General features: G+C 52.4%; 1 protein-coding gene across 1 annotated transcript; it reads left to right on the top strand.

Moving 5' to 3' along the window:
• Positions 1-138: 138 nt before the first annotated feature.
• Positions 139-16,395, top strand: Catsperg (catsper channel auxiliary subunit gamma). Its single transcript, XM_013026193.1, has 28 exons — positions 139-396; positions 481-534; positions 1,234-1,378; positions 1,489-1,615; positions 1,804-1,873; positions 2,684-2,839; positions 3,596-3,767; positions 4,862-4,999; positions 6,419-6,478; positions 6,975-7,097; positions 7,766-7,816; positions 7,923-8,052; positions 8,964-9,075; positions 10,127-10,285; positions 10,388-10,494; positions 10,841-11,054; positions 11,358-11,420; positions 11,524-11,722; positions 11,839-11,957; positions 12,104-12,184; positions 12,277-12,333; positions 13,687-13,843; positions 14,033-14,096; positions 14,195-14,290; positions 14,558-14,647; positions 15,755-15,847; positions 15,940-16,039; positions 16,129-16,395. The coding sequence occupies exons 1-28, from the start codon at positions 139-141 to the stop codon at positions 16,393-16,395; spliced, it is 3,462 nt and encodes a 1,153-aa protein (XP_012881647.1).
• The last annotated feature ends 212 nt before the right edge of the window (positions 16,396-16,607 follow it).

The raw sequence follows: 16,607 nt of genomic DNA, 5'->3' as shown, positions 1-16,607 counted from the left end.
AAACACCTTGGGAAGGGTAGGATGGGGGGGGGCGTTGGCTCAGGGACATGTGGGATCACAGAGGTCCGTCTGTCCTGCAGAGGCGGCTGCTGATCTCCACGTCCTCCAGGTTCTAGCTACATTGCACGGTGCCCAGCCATGGCCCCTGCCAGCCCTGTGTGGCCCACAGCAGGCGTCCTATGGGCACCGTGGGCGCTGTTGCTGGTACTCCTGTTTTCTTGGAGACTGTGGGCAATTCAGGATGATTTCCAGCAGTGCACCTGGCAGGTGGTCCTAAACAAGTTCCACCACGTCGGGGAGGCTACCTCCACTGTCCGCTTCTTTGCACAAGAGCCCGAAGACACGGTGGCCAACGTGTTCAACTTGCTAACTGACTCACCCATTGACCCCACTGAGGTGAGGGGACCTAGCAGGAGAAAAGAGGTGAGGGGGAAGGGGGGAAGCTGTGCTGATCTGGACATCTGTCCACCTCTCTTACAGAAATACCTGGGCTTCCCTTACTATCTGAAGGTCAACTACTCCTGTAAAAGAGAGGTGAGTGTCCTAGGGAGTGGGCTGATGCAGCCTGAGTTTCCCCCATCTCTCTAGAACCATGCAACACTGCAGGCCTTCAGGATTTAAGTGGGTTTTGTTTTGTTTTTTTGCCAGTCGTGGGGCTTGAACTCAGGCTTGGGCACTGTCCCTGAACTGCTTTTGCTCAAGGCTATCATTCTACCACTTGAGCGCGCAGTGCCACTTCCAGCTTTTTCTGTGTAAGTGGTACCGAATTGAACCTAGGGCTCCATTCATGGTAGGTCAGGCAAGCATTCTACTGCTAAGTCACATCCCCAGCCCTGGATTCAAGATTTATCTAAAGCTAGCAGCCAGTACCTCAAGTCTGTAATCCTAGCAACTCAGGAGGTGGAGATCTGTGGATCACAGTTCAAAGCCAGCCCAGGCAGGAAAGTCCATGAGTCTCTGATCTCCAGTTAACCACCAAATAGCCAGAAGTGGAGCTGTGGTTCAAGTGGTAGAACACTAGACTTACACAAAAAAGCTAAGGGGCAGCATTTTGACCCCTGGCCCTGAGTTCAAGATCTAGCAAGAAGAAGAAGGAGGAGGAGGAAGAGGAGGAGGAGGAGGAGGGTGTCTCAAGCCAGGGCTGTCTGGAGGAGAAGGAGGAGGAAGAGGAGGAGGGTGTCTCAAGGCAGGGGTATCTGAAGGTTAGTTACCTAAGGCTGTCTACCCCCTTAGCCTTCGGATGACCTGGTCCGCAGGGCCCACCTGATGGGGTTGAAGCCCCTGGTGCTGGTCACCTTCCATTCCCCGATCAATTTCTACCGCTGGAAGATAGAACAGTTGCAGATCCAGATGGAGGCAGCCCCTTTCCGCAACAAAGGTGCCCCCTGGGCTGGGGGGAGGGGCAGGAGCTGCCAGTGTGCTTAGACCTGGAGAAGGGTTCCTCCTGGAGCCTCACTCCCATACCTCAGTGCCCTCTCCTGCCACCAGAAACATGTTTGGCCAGCGAGGTGTGTGGCATGAGCTGGTACACACCCATGCCCCTCAAGAATGGCAGTTCTGTCATGCGAGTGGATGTCGACAGTAACGGGCTGGGGCCCTTCATTTCTCCAAAAAGGTACCTGATCTCAAACCCATCCCGGGTTCCCTCAGAGATTTGCTGAGCCCTGATTCCCTCCCCCCTGTCCCTCAACCAGGAGCAAGGAGGGAGCCCCAAGGAAGGGAGAATATGGGTGGGGATATTGGCAGCTGGGGAGCCCCCATGACTAGAACCCTCACATGGGCCTGCCCTGCACCTGCCACCAGCTTCTACATGAATATCAATGGTTTCCTGAAGTCAGAGAAGAACAAATTACAGTTCACTATAGGAGATGAGGTGAGCACCTGGGCAGTGGGAAGAGGAGACAAGATTGTCAAGCCATGTCAGGTTGGGGCCATCACCCCTACACACACACACACACACACACACACACACACACACTGCCTTGGTGCCAGGCTCTGGGAGATACATTTTCCTATGTACAAGAAGATCAGGTTCCATCTTCACAGAAGTATCTCTGGAAAGCTGGGATTAGAAGTGTGCGTAACCATTCCTGGCCTCACATACCCATTTTGTTTGACAGAAGGCCTAAAACCTTGTCTGCCTGACACCTGTTCCCAAGTTCATTCATCCATCCATTCAGCAGGCCCTTCCTGAAATACATTGGGATACCATAAGAACATAGAGTGAACCCACAGTCCCTGACACCTACCACCTGGGCTGACAAGCTAGGAGGGAGGGGTCGGGGAAGGAAGAGATGCGCACCAAAGCAGTGGCATGAGCACCCATCCATTCATTGTTCCTGAAAGGTGGAGAGTGTTCTAGAGAGAAACAGAGCCTAGAAAGGAGTGGGCCTGGGGACGGGGATGCAGAGCCAGTGCAGTGCAGAAAGAGGGATCTTTGGGAAGTAGGAAACAGTTGGATGGAACCTAGAGGAGAAGAGGGGACCTACATATGGATGGAGGAGATAGAGGATCCAGTGCAAAGGCCCTGAGGTAGGGAAGAACAACAGGAAGTCATGGAGATGACAGCATATTGTTGGGGGCTGAGTCATAGGGGACAGGGTGAAGACTTGGGTTTTTGCCTGACTTAGGTAGAGTGGGGGTATGGCAGGGTGCTGAACAGCCTCCTGCCCCTCGCTGGCAGCTCTTTTACATGATGCCCTGGCACTTTGAGAATGTCTCGTCGAGGCCTCTGAGGTGCACTCTGGACCACTCACCCGTACTTATCCTGGGTGGCATTCCCAACGAGAAAACCATCCTGATAACAGACACCAACTTCGAGGATGTCTCCCTCGTAGAGGTGAGTGGTGCAGGTAAATGGGGGGATAAAGCGTCTGGATTGGGACAGGGTCCTATGGCCAATCACACCTCCACTTCTGGCTTTTTTTCTGGTTAATTGGAAATAAGAGTCTTACAAACTTTCCCATCCAGGTTGCCTCTGATCTCAAACCCTCAGATCTCAGCCTCCTGAATAGCTAGGATTTACAGGCATGAGGACTCTCGAAATATTTGAGGACGTGCTGGGAAGGTGGCTCAGTGGTAGAGTGCTCGCCTAGCATGCATGAAGCCCTGGGTTTGATTCCTCAGTACCATATAAGCAGAAAAAGCCAGAAGTGGCTCTGTGGCTCAAGTGGTAAGAGTGCTAGCCTTGAGCAAAAGCAGCTCAGGGACAGAGCCCAAGCCCAGAGTTCAAGCCCCAGGACTAGCAAAAAATAAAATAAAAGTGTGCCTTCAGCCATGCATGAGAGGTTTTGTATTCACATTTAAACAACCTTGACTGCAGCTATGGGCACAGGGACTGCTGAACGCGGTTATGCATACTCTGCACTGCTCAAATGTGGCGGCCATACAGGGCCCCAACTGGCTCAGATCTTTCTGGTCTGCTTCCTTGGTCCTGCTGGTGGGGAAGTTTGTTGACCAGTGGTGATGGGGCTGCTAGGGGAACAGGATGAGCAGCCTGTCCTCCCATCACCACCACCACCCCCCGCCCCAAGGCAAAGCTTAGGCGCTATGGTCCAAGTCATCACTCACTAGCACCCTGCCTGCTTCCTTGCAGCTGAGCATTGACAGTTGCTGGGTGGGCTCCCACTACTGCCCCCAGACCGGCTTCTCGGCCACCATCCACGATGCGATCTCCACCGAAACCACTCTGTTCATACGGCAGAACCAGCTGGTCTACTATTTTACAGGAAACTATCACACAGTCCTGGATAAAAAACACAAAAGCAGTAAGAGGGCCAGGTTGGGATACCATGGCGTGGGGGTGGGGGGGAACGCGGCCCTTGGACAAGAGCACCTAAGGGAATCCACCCATCAGAAGCCACTGATTGGAATTGCCCTGGGCAGGCTAGGGCAGGACCTCCCCCAGTCATGACTCATGCCCCCAGTGTCTGGAAGTCTTCAGGGGATCCTTCCCTCCTCTCTGCAGGCCACAACATCCTGGGAACTAAGAGCAGGCTATGGGAAATGGCTGGGATAGGAATAGATGGGAGGGAGTAAAAGAGAATCTTGAAGAGGAAAAGCCCAAAGGAGATTAACCAAAATGGAAAAAGAGTAGCCAGGCCTGGTGGTCTAGCAACTGAGCGGCAGAGGCAGGAGGATACTGCCAGTTCAGGGAATCCTGGAATACATAGTGAGGTCCTGGAATGAATGAATGAACAAAATATAAAATAGATGGGGTTTTGGGCTGGGAAGGTGGCTCAGTGGTAGAGCGCTTGCCTTGCATGCCTGAGGCCCTGGGTTCGATTCCTCAGCACCACATAAGAAAAAAGCCGGAAGTGGCGCTGTGGCTCAAGTGGTAGAGCGCTAGCCTTGAGCTGAAGAGCTGAGGGACAGTGCCCAGGCCCAGAGTTCAGGCCCCACAACTGGACCCAAAAAAAAAAAAAAATAGATGGGGTTTTGTTATTGCTTACATGGATGACAAGACAAGGAGTCTGTGGGTTTCAGGCATAGTTGGATCCAGAAGTTCACTTTCACCGTTGGACAGTCTCCCCCTTATGGATGTCTTGGTGACATTTCTCCTTATCCAGCAGCTGTCCCTCACTTGCTACAGGAAAGAGCATCTGTTAAAGTAGTTTTAAATTGCAAAAGATGTCTGATTTACCCAGCTCAGTCACATGCCTGGGTCACAACCCATTGCTCTGGCCAAGGGAAAGCATGGGAGGAGTCAACTCAATCAGGACCTGGTGGGCAGAGGATGAGGAAGGAAGGCTGCTCATAGCACTGGCAGGAACTTTGAGAGGAAAAGAGCAGCCTTCCTTAGCTCAAAGGAATGAAATGAGTCTGACTGCCTGGACTAAGGTCCCATGCTTGTGTGCCCTAGGCAACTGGGTTCGAGTCCTGGCCAACGAGTGCATCAGTAAGCTGTGCCCAGTGCATTTCGACAGCAATGGCTCCGAGTACGTTCTTGCCCTGACCATGGGCAAGCATGAGGGTTATGTTCACGTTATGACTATCAGAGGTAAGGATAGGCACCTGGGAACCCAGCAGTGGCCTCCAGTCCCACTCCTGAGGCCCTCGTTCTTTACCATGTGCCCACAGGAAGAAGACCCACAGTGAGGGTCATCCTGGCTCTGAAGGGGAAGGGGTTAGGCCTTCATAATGATGAGGCAGCTTGCAGGGTCTACTACGTCCTTCTTATGATACGTAAAGCAGAGAACATGTGAACTTAAGAGCATGCTTAGCCGAGTGCTGGTGATACATAACTAGCTACTCTGGAGGCTGAGATCTGAGTATCACTGTTTGAAGCTAGCCCAGGAAAGAGTCCTATCTCCAATGAACCACCCAAAAGGCAGAAATGGGCCGGGTGCTGGTGGCCCACACCTGTAATCCTAGCTACTCAGGAGGCTGAAATCTGAGGATCCTGGTTCAAAGCCAGCCCAGGCAGGAAAGTTTGTGAGACTCTTATCTCCAATAAACCACCAGAAAACTGGAAGTGGTGGTGTGGCTCAAGTGGTAGAATGCTTGCCTTGAGCTGAAGAGTTAAAGGACAGCACCCAGGTCCGGAGTTCAAGCCCTACAACTGACAAAAAAAAACCCAGCAGAAATAGACTATGGTTCAAGTGGTAGAGGGTTAGACTTGAGCAAAAGCAGCTCAGGGACAGTGCCCAGACCTTGAGTTCAATCCCCCCAAAAAATATAAAATAAAGCTGGGCACCAGTGGCTCACACCTATCATCCTAGCTACTGAGGAAGCTGAGAGCTGAGGATCGTGGTTCAAAGCCAGCCTGGGCAGGAAAGTACATGAGACTCTTATCTCCAATTAACCACTAGAAAACCAGACATGGTGCTGTGGCTCAAGTGGTAGAGTGCTTGCCTTGAGCTGAAGAGCTCAGGAACAGTACCCAGGCCCAGAGTTCAAGGCCCACGATCAACAAAAAAAAATGTGTGTGTGTGTGTGTGTGTGTGTGTGTGTGTTTATGGACTCAGGATCACATTACCCATCAGTGTGTTTTTGTTTTTGTTTTTTGAACTTAGGGCCTGGGTGTTGTCCCTGAGCTCTTGCTCAAGGCTAGCACTCTACCGCTTTAAGCACCACTTTTGGTTTTCTGCTGCTTAACTGGAGATGAGTCTTTCAGGTTCTTTGGCCAGGCTGGCATGGAACCAGGATTCTCAGATCTCAGCCTCCTGAGTAGCTGGGGTGACAGGTGTAAGCCACCAGCACCTGGCTAACCCACCACTTTTTTACTCCCAAGAAAATGGAAGCAGCTCTGATCCATACTGGGTTACATGCCCAAGCCTGCACCCATTCCTGTAACCATATTCAGGTTGTGGAGGACCCCAGTGAGTTTCTATGAACCAGGAACACGGCTTGGGTGGGGTACCAGGCAGATAGGGTAGGCCAGGAGAGACCTAAGCATGCATCCTGCCTTTCTCCCCAGATGGTGAGGTGTTCTTCCAGATGTATCCCAAGCAGTGGTCAGTGTGCGAAAAGACAAATGGTAACCATCCCTCAGCTGGGAGCGGGGAGGGACTAGAGTGAGAGGGTGGGGGCTGAGCGAGAGTCAGGAAGGGTGGGAAGAATGGAAAAGAGACACCTTAGGCAAGGTGTGCTTGGGGAGGGGAGGGACTCACACCCATAATGTTAGCTACTGAGGAGGATGAGATCTGGAGGATCAAGCTTTGAAACCAGCACAGGCAGGAAAAACAGAGAAAAATTCTCACCTCCAAAATAACTAGGGAAAAAAACGAAAAAACAAAAACAAAACGGGTTCAAGTAGTAGAGCACCAGTTGAGCAAACAAGGCCCTGAGTCAAACCCCAGTATCAGAGAGGGGAAGGCGGGGGACAGACAGGGAGAGAGCAAGGGAGATGGACCAGGGTCTCAGAAAGGAGTGGAGAATTCCTAGGAGGGGCATGGCTGTGCCAGGAATGGGGCTGGGGGAGGTTTCAGGGAGAGTCATGAGCACTGAGCACTGGCTGCTCCCCCCGCTTTCAGTTGCCAAGTGCTCCATTATCTGGGCGGCCATGATATCTGCCGAGTTCATCTTAAGGCTGTTGGTGCAGAACACAGATCCGTACTCCAACAAGAAATACTACACCATGTCCAGCTATAACATATGTAATCAGGGCGGCTCAGAGGGTGGTGGGAAAGGTGCAGGTGGCCTAAAGGACAACTTGGATTTCATGGAGAAATCTGGTGGGCTGGAGAAAGACAGGGGGGTAGGGATTGGAGAGCTGAGTAGAAGCTAGAGATAGAAAAAGTCCTCAGGGACTTAAAAGGTGGAGATTCCATTGGCTTTGGCCTGCTTTGTTTAAGCTAGATGTGCAGGTTACGCACTGCAAAACCTCTGGCTTGCCAGGTGCTGGTGGCTTATGCCTGTAATCCTAGCTATTCAGGAGACTGAGATCCAAGGATTGCAGTTCAAAGCCAGCCCAAGCAGGAAAGTCTGTGAGACTCTTATCTCCAATAAACCACCAGAAAACCAGAAGTGGCGCTGTGGCTCAAGTATTAGAGCACTCCCCTTGAGCTGAAGAGCTGAGGGACAGTGCCCAGGCCCAGAGTTCAAGCCCCACGACCGACCAAAAAGAAAAACAAAACAAAAAACCATAGCCAGGGCATCAGAGGAGTCAGGTTGCTAGCCCTATGGACTTGAGATGGCAGAATGTCTTGCAGGAAATGCTGGCCCAGATGGGAAGCTACTGGAGGAGAAAGAGGGTTCCTGAGCACTGGCTTCAGGTTTGGATAGCTCAGGGCCTCAGGAGGTCCTGCTGTTTCTCCCCTTGCAGTAAAGGATGAGCTAGAAGTCCTCTACAACTTCCCAGAGTTCATCCCTGATGGTAAAGTGGGGAAGGCAGGGTGGCCTCCAGGGAGGGCAGGGGCCAGGAAAGGTCCAGGGAACCTCTGCCAGCTCTGTTCTCCCCCTCCCTCCTCTGCTCCCATCAGCTAGGGGCTTGGAGTTCCTCATGATGCTGGGGTCAGAGGCCTACACCAACACGCCCATGATCCCCAGGGGCATGCTGTTTAACACCTTCAACAATCTGCTGTTCCTCTGGGGGAACTTCCTTCTGCAGAGGTAGGCCATGCTGGCCCCCTACCTACCCCAGGAGCCCAGGAGGATTCTTCTCCTTATGGTGAAGCCCCTTTGTAAAGTCCCCAAGCCTCAGGGGACACTGCAAGGTCACCTGAACTGTATGGAGAGATGTAGGCTGGCATGGTCAGGACCCAGGTGGAAAATGTATGTATGTATGTATGTATGATGAGGATGTATATATGTATGTACAATATATAGATATAGATACACTGTAGCTTCTACTCATTTTAAATATGAGAGAGAGAGAGAGAGAGAGCGCTTAGAGGTTCTAGGGGTAAAACTCAGCATCTCCCACATGGTAGATAAGTGCTCTGCCTCTGATCCACAGCTTCAGCCTTGGGAGCCCTTGTTTAAACTCAAAGCTAGGTCCCCAAACCACTCAAAAAGAACATTGGTTGCTCATGTCTGTAATCCTAGTTACTCAGGAGGCTGAGATCTGAGGATTGTGGTTCAAAGCCAGCCCAGGCAGGAAAGTCCGGAAGACTCTTATCTCCAGTGAACCAGCAAAAAAAGTCCAGAATTGGAAGTGTGGTTCAAGTGGTAGAGCACCAGCCTTGAATGGAAAAAGCTAAGGGGCAGCACCCAGGTCCCAAGTTCAAGCTCCAGGACTGGTACATGTGTGTGCACATATACACACATCCAGAACATGCTCTGATGATTCTCACTGGTCCCACCCCAGGGGGGAGGGGAGAGTCTGGGGACAATATGGTTCTGGGGGGAGCAGAAGCTAGACTCCCAGCTTTCCTGTCCACTCACTCCCGTGGCTAGTACAAGGCCAGAGTGGGTGGGTCCTGTGCTGTATTAGGCCTTAAGTCAGGTGACTGGGATACTTAGATAACCCAGCCATGCTTGTGCTCTGCCTCCTTACCTCTGCTACCCCTGACCCCCCCTAGCTACAATAATGAAAACTTCATCTACCTGGCGGATTTTCCCAAGGAGTTATACATCAAATTCCTGGTCAACTCATTCCAAGGGGACCTGGTGATGGTCACAGACACAGAGGAGGTGAGCTGTCCTGTTCCTCCCCCCCCCACTCCCTCTGCCCAGCCCCAAGCCTTCCTTCACTTTCAAGATAAGGGAGGAAACCTGAAGGAACCCAGAGAGGAAGGGAACCTGATCCAACATCACATTTGCAGCAAAAACAAGATGAAACGTTCAGGGACCACGTACTATGGTGCAGTTGTTCATTGCACAAGTATTTTGTGCACTTACTGTGCACTTACCGCAAGTGGCCAGGATGTCATGGAGGAAATGACAGCCCGAATTGTGTGCCATGGTGTGCATCATGGACAGGAGGGCTTAGAAGCTGGAGATCACTTAGCCTGAAGGCTCAGGAAGTGGGAAGGAGAGGAAGGGTTAAGCTCAGAAATGGGAGCTGGGGGTTAAAGGCTCACATCTGTCATCCTAGCTACTCAGGAGGCTGAGATCTGAGGATCCAGATTCAAAGCCAGCTCAGACAGGAAAGTCCCTGAGACTCTTCAATGAACCACCAGAAAACTGAAAGTGGTGCTGGGGCAAAAGAGCTAAGGGATAGCACCCAGGCCTTGAGTTCAAGTCCCATAACTGACCAAAAAAAAAAAAAAAAAAGACCAGAGATGTGGTGAGTCTGTTAGCACATAGATGGGAAACTGAGGTCAGGTATGGAGAGACCCTTAGAGGCCACAATGAGTAGGAAGACCCCTGAGCTTTATCCCCAGGAATCTCTGGCTTTTAGGAATATGGGTGTATGCATTTATAAAGCTTTAGCTGGTTGCTGGGGGCCATGCTGCCTGTAACCCTAGCTACTCTGGAGGCTGAGAGCTGAGGATCTCTTGGTTTGAAGTCAGCTGGGGAAGACAAATCTGAGAGACTCATGCCTCCAATTAATCAGCAAAAAGCCTGAAATGAAGGGTGTGGCTCAAGTGGTAGAGTGCCAACCTTGAGCAAAAACAGGCAAAGGAGAGCCCTCAGCTCAAAGCCTCCAGGAATAGCACCAAAAAATAAAATTTAAACAGAGGCAGAATCACAGGTCCCTGCAGGCGCTGTATAAGTCACCTGGTCTCTTCTGGCCCCTCAGGTCTGGTACCTGCACGAGGGCAGCTACACAGTGTACAGGCTGCTTCCATCCAGGGGCTGGGACATGTACGTCAGCCTGCAAAACATGCATCACTCCTCACTCTTTGCCCCTGAGGAAACCATGATCACCCTGTTTTACGATCAGGGCCTGCTGTACCAGGTACCAGGTGGTGCTAATGACACACATGGGGGGGGGGTGATCCTCCAGAGTAGTTGCCCCTACCCCTGCTCACATGCTGTCCCTGCTCCCTCCACCCCACAGATTGCATACATTAAAACTGAGAATAAGGGCCGCGTAATAAAGCGGCTGATTCCTGTGGAGAAGCTGCTGATGTACCAGCGGACAGAACACCAACTGCAGCGACAGGGGTGAGGAGAGGCAGAGCCCTGAGTAGGTCAGAAAGTGCTGGGGGGGGTTAATTCGGTAGGGGGTGGGGGTATGGGGCCATGAGGCTAGAAGAGAGGAAGAAGAGGTCAGCTACAACAAGCAAGTGGGTACTGATGTGGAGCCAAGGAAGCTGTGGTCTGAGGGAGGGGGACAGCCCGGGGATGTGTCCAGAGGCCTCAAGAGCCACCCAGATGCTGAGTGGAAAAAGTAAATTCGATTTGGGAAGTCAGACAGTGTAGAGGTGGGAAACTAATGCCGAGCCGGGAGAGAGGGGGAGAACTGCTATACTAAGAATGTAAAGAGTGACCCCCCACATGTAAATCCCAGGGGCCACCTGAAGCTCTCCTTCATCGACTTCTGTCCCTTCGTGGTGATGCGCTTGCAGGATGTGCCCAACCCACAGGCCTACACGCGGGAGGAGCGCTACCTAGCTCGGCCACCCCTTGTCATGGATCCCTCGGGCTTCCACAATGAGAAGTCACTGGCAGTCTATCAAGGCCTGGTCTACTACCTGCTCTGGCTGCACTCCAAATATGACAAGGTGGGTGCCTACAAGCTGGCTCCGTCCCTGGGGCCAGGGATGATATCCTGGACTGCAGGAAGGGATTCAGCCTAGAAGCTGGGCCTGCGCAGAGGAGCCCGGGTGTGATGAGAATCTGAAGTTCAAAGACCCTGCCTTCAGAACAAGACTGAGTGGGAGGGTCATGAGGAGAGCTTTTGGGGGTGTGACCCGCTGGATGGAAAGCTGCATCTTTGCCTTTGCATTGTGGGGGCAGCCACTGGGAGTGTTAGGGGGGGACTCTCCTCTGGGTCACCCCTTCATGGTGTTATACAATCCTTGCAGCCTTACGCGGATCCCGAGCATGACCCCACCTGGCGCTGGTGGAAAAACAAGAAGCAAGATGAGGTTCGTGGAGAGAATGGGGGTGGGGAAAAGAGGTACCCAGGGACACCCCCCTACATCCCTCTGACTTTCCCCTTCACCTCACGGCGGATGACTACTTCTTCAGGATTATTACTTTTACATGGCAAGCAACTGGCGCAGTGCAGGCGGTGTCCACATTGACATGGAGAGCTACGAGAAGATTTACAACCTCAGGCCAAATCATCAGCTGCCGGAACGCATCTTCCTGGACAAGGGCACCACCTACACCTTCAGCATCTTCCTCACGGCGCAGGGAGACTCTTTCTCAATGCCATCTGACCTGGGTCTGTGGGCGGGGCCTGAGCGGAACACCAGCATCCCCAAGCCCCCCCCCCCACAACGGGGTAAGGCTGAGGTCTAGGCTGGGTTGTGATGTCCCCCCCCCCTTGGCTTGTGGCAGATGTGGCCTTTCAGGTGCAGAGCAAGCTGGCGTTGGGCGTGGTAGTGGCGGATCCATTGTGCATCCAGGCCCTGGTGCAGCAGAAGGTCCTGGTTAATCGAAACTCTGTGCAATTCTTGGTGAGCTTCCAGGAGGGGCAGCTGAGTGATGGGTTGCTGGAGGGAGAAGAGGAGGAGGGAGGAAGAGGGGGACAAGGAGAAGAAAGAAATGGAGGAGGCTGGCATTTGGAGAGGCCTTTGTGCCCTTTTCTCCCCCCCTCCCTCAGATAACACTCATGGACAAAAGGCATTGTTATGACCAAGGCATTAGTGGACATCACCTCATGAAAACTGCCATGATGATCCAGGTGTGTGATCTTCAGTCTAGCGGGGCGGGACAGGAAGGAGATGAGAGGATGGACCCTTGGAGCCCACTGTACTTACCTGTTCCCACCCACAGGTGTTGGGATCTTCCGGTTACTGCTTCCATAACACAAACCAGGGGCTGATCATGCAAGTACTGGAGCCTGGGAGAGTGGCAGTGCTGGGAAGGGCGGGGGGAGGGAGAGGACAGGAGGGGAAGGAAGAAAAGAGGAAGGGTCTCAGCAGGCCCAATTGCCAAGACCACCCAGATAATTCCACTAAGTCATCCATAATTTCCTTCCATCTCATTCATGTAACTTCCCACCTCCTCACTACTACTTTCCAGGCCCATTTTCAGAAGGGCCTCCTTCACAGCTGTGTGGGTTGTACATAACACTATGTGCTCCCCTGGATGCTTTCTGCAGTCATGTCTGCATGTATCAAGGTGGCTGGTCCTGGGGCTTGAACTCAGGGCCTGGGCATTGTCCCTGAGCCGCTTTTGCTCAAGGCTAGCACTCTACCACTTGAGCCACAACACCACTTCCAGCTTTTTTCTGTTTATGTGGTACCAAGGAATAGAACCCAGGCTTCATGCATGCTCGGCAAGCACTCTACCACTAAGCCACATTCCCAGTCCTCATGATGCTTTTCATTTGCACCCCTTGAGTTCTGTGCTCATGGCTGAGGACGGTGCACTTGTTTCTTCACCGCTTGCTTACACATAAAATGATTCCTTTGCACACGGACAGATGGGGAGTTTCAGAAAAGGACAGATGTCTGCTCAGGGGAGCACCAGGAGCTCAAAGTGGTAGAGGAAGGAGCTGCCACAGAGTCCCCATTCTCTCCCATTTTCCTGAGCCTTGCCAACACACAGACCCTAGGCTCCCCCTTCCTGACTTGGAGTGACCCAGGTATAAAAGGCAATTGTAGGGGCTGGGAAGGTGGCTCAGTGGTAGAGTGCTTGCCTTGCATGCTCGAGGCCCTGGGTTCGATTCCTCAGCACCACATAAGAAAAAAGCCAGAAGTGGCACTGTGGCTCAAGTGGTAGAGTGCTTGCCTTGAGCTGAAGAGCTGAGGGACAGCACCCAGGCCCAGAGTTCAGGCCCCATGACTGGACCCAAAAAAAAAAAGGCAATTGTAGTAGTCCCCACCTACCCCCACTAACCCCCCCCAGCTCCTTTGATTCTATTTTGAGTTAAAGTAGCAAAGAACAAAGCCAGGTACACGCCTACAATCCTAGCTATTCAGGAAACTGAGATCTGAGAGTGGAGGTTCAATGTCAGCCTGGGTAGAAAAGTCCACGAGACTCTTGTCTTCTATTAATTACCCAAAAGCCAAAAGATGTCCTATGTGGCTCAAGTGGTAGAGTGCTAGCCTTGAACAAGTTAAGGGACAGCACCCAGACCCAGAGTTCAAGCCCCACAACCTGCCCCCCCCACAATAATAAATAAATAAACCCTTTACACAACAAGGACCCCCCCAAGCACAAGACTTTTCTCCTGCTCAGGGCGACCTGATGGTGCCAATATTTATTGGCTGCCCCCCAGGCAAGCGCTTAGCCTTTGATATCACCTATACTCTGGAATACAACCGCCAGCAGAACAAACACTACTTTGACTGTGTGTTCAGTGACCCTGAGATGCCCTGCTTTCTCTTCCGTGACAGTGAGTACCCCATCCTTCCCCTACCTCACTCTCTGCCACATCTCTCCTTCCTGGCTCCCTTCCCCACATCCCCCCTCCCCTGCTCTAATCTCCTCCACCTGCTCCCCTTTCCCAGCCCCCATCTCCTCCCTCAGCTTCCCAGACCAAGTTCATTCCTTTTCTCCTCTTCTGAACCTCCTCCAACTCCAGTGTTCTACCCCTTCTTCCTGATTCAAGATTTGGTGACGGGAGACTCGGGCAGTTTCAATGGCAGGTAAAGTCAAGGCTAGCCGGAGGACATGGAGTAGGGGAAGGCTGAAGGACTGGGAGAGCGATGTAGGACTTGGGGCTCTGCATTTGTGCCTCTGGCAGCTATGTGATGAAGGTTGTGGGTGGCGGGTCCTCAATGGACAACGTCAGGGACTACAGCGATGAGGAAATCTACCGCTACAACAGTCCCCTGGACAAGTGAGCCCCATGCAGACTGAGCCCATTTTCCCCTGATACCCCAGTTCCCATGCCGGCCCCACCCACGTCCCAGTCACACAGGCTGTTCCAGATTGAACCTCCTGGGAACCTCAGATCCCACCCACATGGAAACCCCAGGGTACCACCTGCCCCATTAGTACCTCAGCCCTGTGCACCAATGCCCTGACCTCACCCATTGGGCTAGGCTTTGGGACTGGCAGCCCCTGGGGAGCTCTGCCCAGGCTGAGATTATATGGTTCTGCCCAGGACTGAGAGCCTCATTTGGAACACAAGGACTGAAAGGACCACAGAAGACATGGCCTTCCACATCTTGTCCCACAAGAGCTTGGGCATCGAGTGAGTCATAGGCCCCTCCCACCTTTTTCCCTTTTCTTTTGACCCAGGGTCTGGAACTCATTATGTAGATGATGCTGGTCTCCAACTTGCCATCCTTTTGCCTCTGCTTCCTTAGTGCTGGGATGACAGACATGCACCACACCATGCCTGGCTTTGGGCAAGGCCTCTTGACAACACCCCATACCCATCGGTCTTGCCATCCTTCCTGCCTCTGAAAAGCTTCTAGATCTTGCCAACAGAGCTGATTACCTTCATGTTCGCAGAGAGGACTAAGCTTTGCATATCAGTCCACTTCACCTGGAATGTTGGACCCTCCTGTCCTTCTGGAGACCACCTTCTGGTGTCCCTATATGATTGATGGTATACCTAAATGTTTTAGGACCCAACAGTTGCCTCTGCTTGATTTCCACATGTCCCTCCTGTCCTGAACCCTCCATCTGAGCCTCCCCTTCCCATCCTCTGCCTAAACCTCCACAACCCATCTGGTGAGCCTTTCCCTTTGACACACATCCTCTCGCCCTCTGCACATCCCACCTGCATCCGGGTCCTGGAGATGAGCGCTGCCCATGTCTCCCATGGGATCTGCCTGCCTTACAGGACCAGATCTTGAATGGACTCATCATGGTCTTTTCTCAATCAAAGAACCAACACTTGTATATAGTAACTTATGGTAGGCATTGATTGGTAGCTAAACAAAGGAGTTAGCAAATGGATAAAAGTTTGGAGGAATTCATTAGCATAGAGGGGGCTCAATAGCTCATTTTCCATGAGTAAGGAGAAGGCAGTGGGCAAATGAAGCAAGGAACCAACTGCTCAGTACTCAGCCTGTGTTTACTGAGTCATGAACCAAGAGAAGAAGAAGATGGAGGACCTGGCCAAATGTTCCAGCTCTGCCTGTTGGACACAGGCATGAAGCAGTGGATGAGAGAAGACAGAGACCATGAATTGGGCACGTGGCTCAGCAGTGATGCACTTGCCTGCAATGCATGAGACTGGAGAAGATGGAGTCAGCACTGAGCAGGGCTCAGGAGGGAGTGGGCGTGGTGGGGGTGGGGCGGTATACAGTCAGGAGGGGGCTGGCACAGGTGCCTGATCTTGTTCTCCCAGGTGGCTGTGTCTACAGAACTCCCCATGTCATGACATCATTCCTCCAAACATCTTTCCCCCTGAATTCTACTTCAAGGTGTTGGTGAGCAACAGGTAAGCTCAGCATGTGGGCTGGGAAGGAGTTGACGGTGTCCTCTGTGGGACCTGACTTCTCTCCCATTCCTGGGACCCCCATGTCCTACCAGAGATGTAGACTCGAGCACATACTGTGACTACCAGCTCACCTTCTGGCTGCACATCCACGGGCTCCCACTCAGCAACAGGCGGGCCCTCTTCATCGTCATGGTGAGTGAAGTCCAGGACATACCAAGCTGTGCATGGTAAGGGGGGTCCCCCCAGGCTGAGCACCCAGCCCTACTGTCTGGTGTCTATAGGTGTCGGTCAGCAGTTTTATGGGCCTGGTGATCTTGTACCTCGCCTTCTCCCTCCTGTGGCCCTACATGGTGATTGCCTGGAACTCACTGCGCTGGAAGATCAACAATGTAATGACCTCAGAGTCCTACTACACCTATGCCACCTCCACGGCCATGTTCAGCATGGCCTCCCAGATGAGCTTCCCGGAGAGCTACAGGGCCCCCTCCAAAGTGTTCCAGGAAAAGGAGGAACTTGAGCCAACCTCTGGGATGAAGTCACAGACTTGAGTCTCTGGTCTGCTCCAACCCTCATCTACTTTCAGCCCGCCCCCCCCCCTCTTTGATACAGCTGTCTCCCAGGCAGGCCTTTCTGTTTTGCTTGAATATTCACTATTTAGACTCCAAATAAAAGTCTCATTTCAAGACCAAGGAGAAGGCACATGATCAGTTTGTTGCTACCACCCCAACTGTACAGGTTATTGGTGATTGAAATTGGAAAG

Source organism: Dipodomys ordii, unplaced genomic scaffold, assembly GCF_000151885.1.
Source record: "Dipodomys ordii isolate 6190 unplaced genomic scaffold, Dord_2.0 Scaffold92, whole genome shotgun sequence".
NCBI classification, from domain to species: domain Eukaryota; kingdom Metazoa; phylum Chordata; class Mammalia; order Rodentia; family Heteromyidae; genus Dipodomys; species Dipodomys ordii.
Note: the sequence above shows the minus strand (reverse complement) of the source record. Positions and strands in the feature narration are given on the sequence as shown.

Coding starts and splice junctions, on each gene's coding strand:
- Catsperg (XM_013026193.1), top strand. CDS start 139: ATGGCCCCTGCCAGCCCTGTGTGGCCCACAGCAGGCGTCCTATGGGCA. Junction 5,000..6,418: donor TCACGTTATGACTATCAGAG/GTAAGGATAGGC, acceptor CTTTCTCCCCAG/ATGGTGAGGTGTTCTTCCAG. Junction 13,844..14,032: donor CTGCTTTCTCTTCCGTGACA/GTGAGTACCCCA, acceptor CTCCAACTCCAG/TGTTCTACCCCTTCTTCCTG.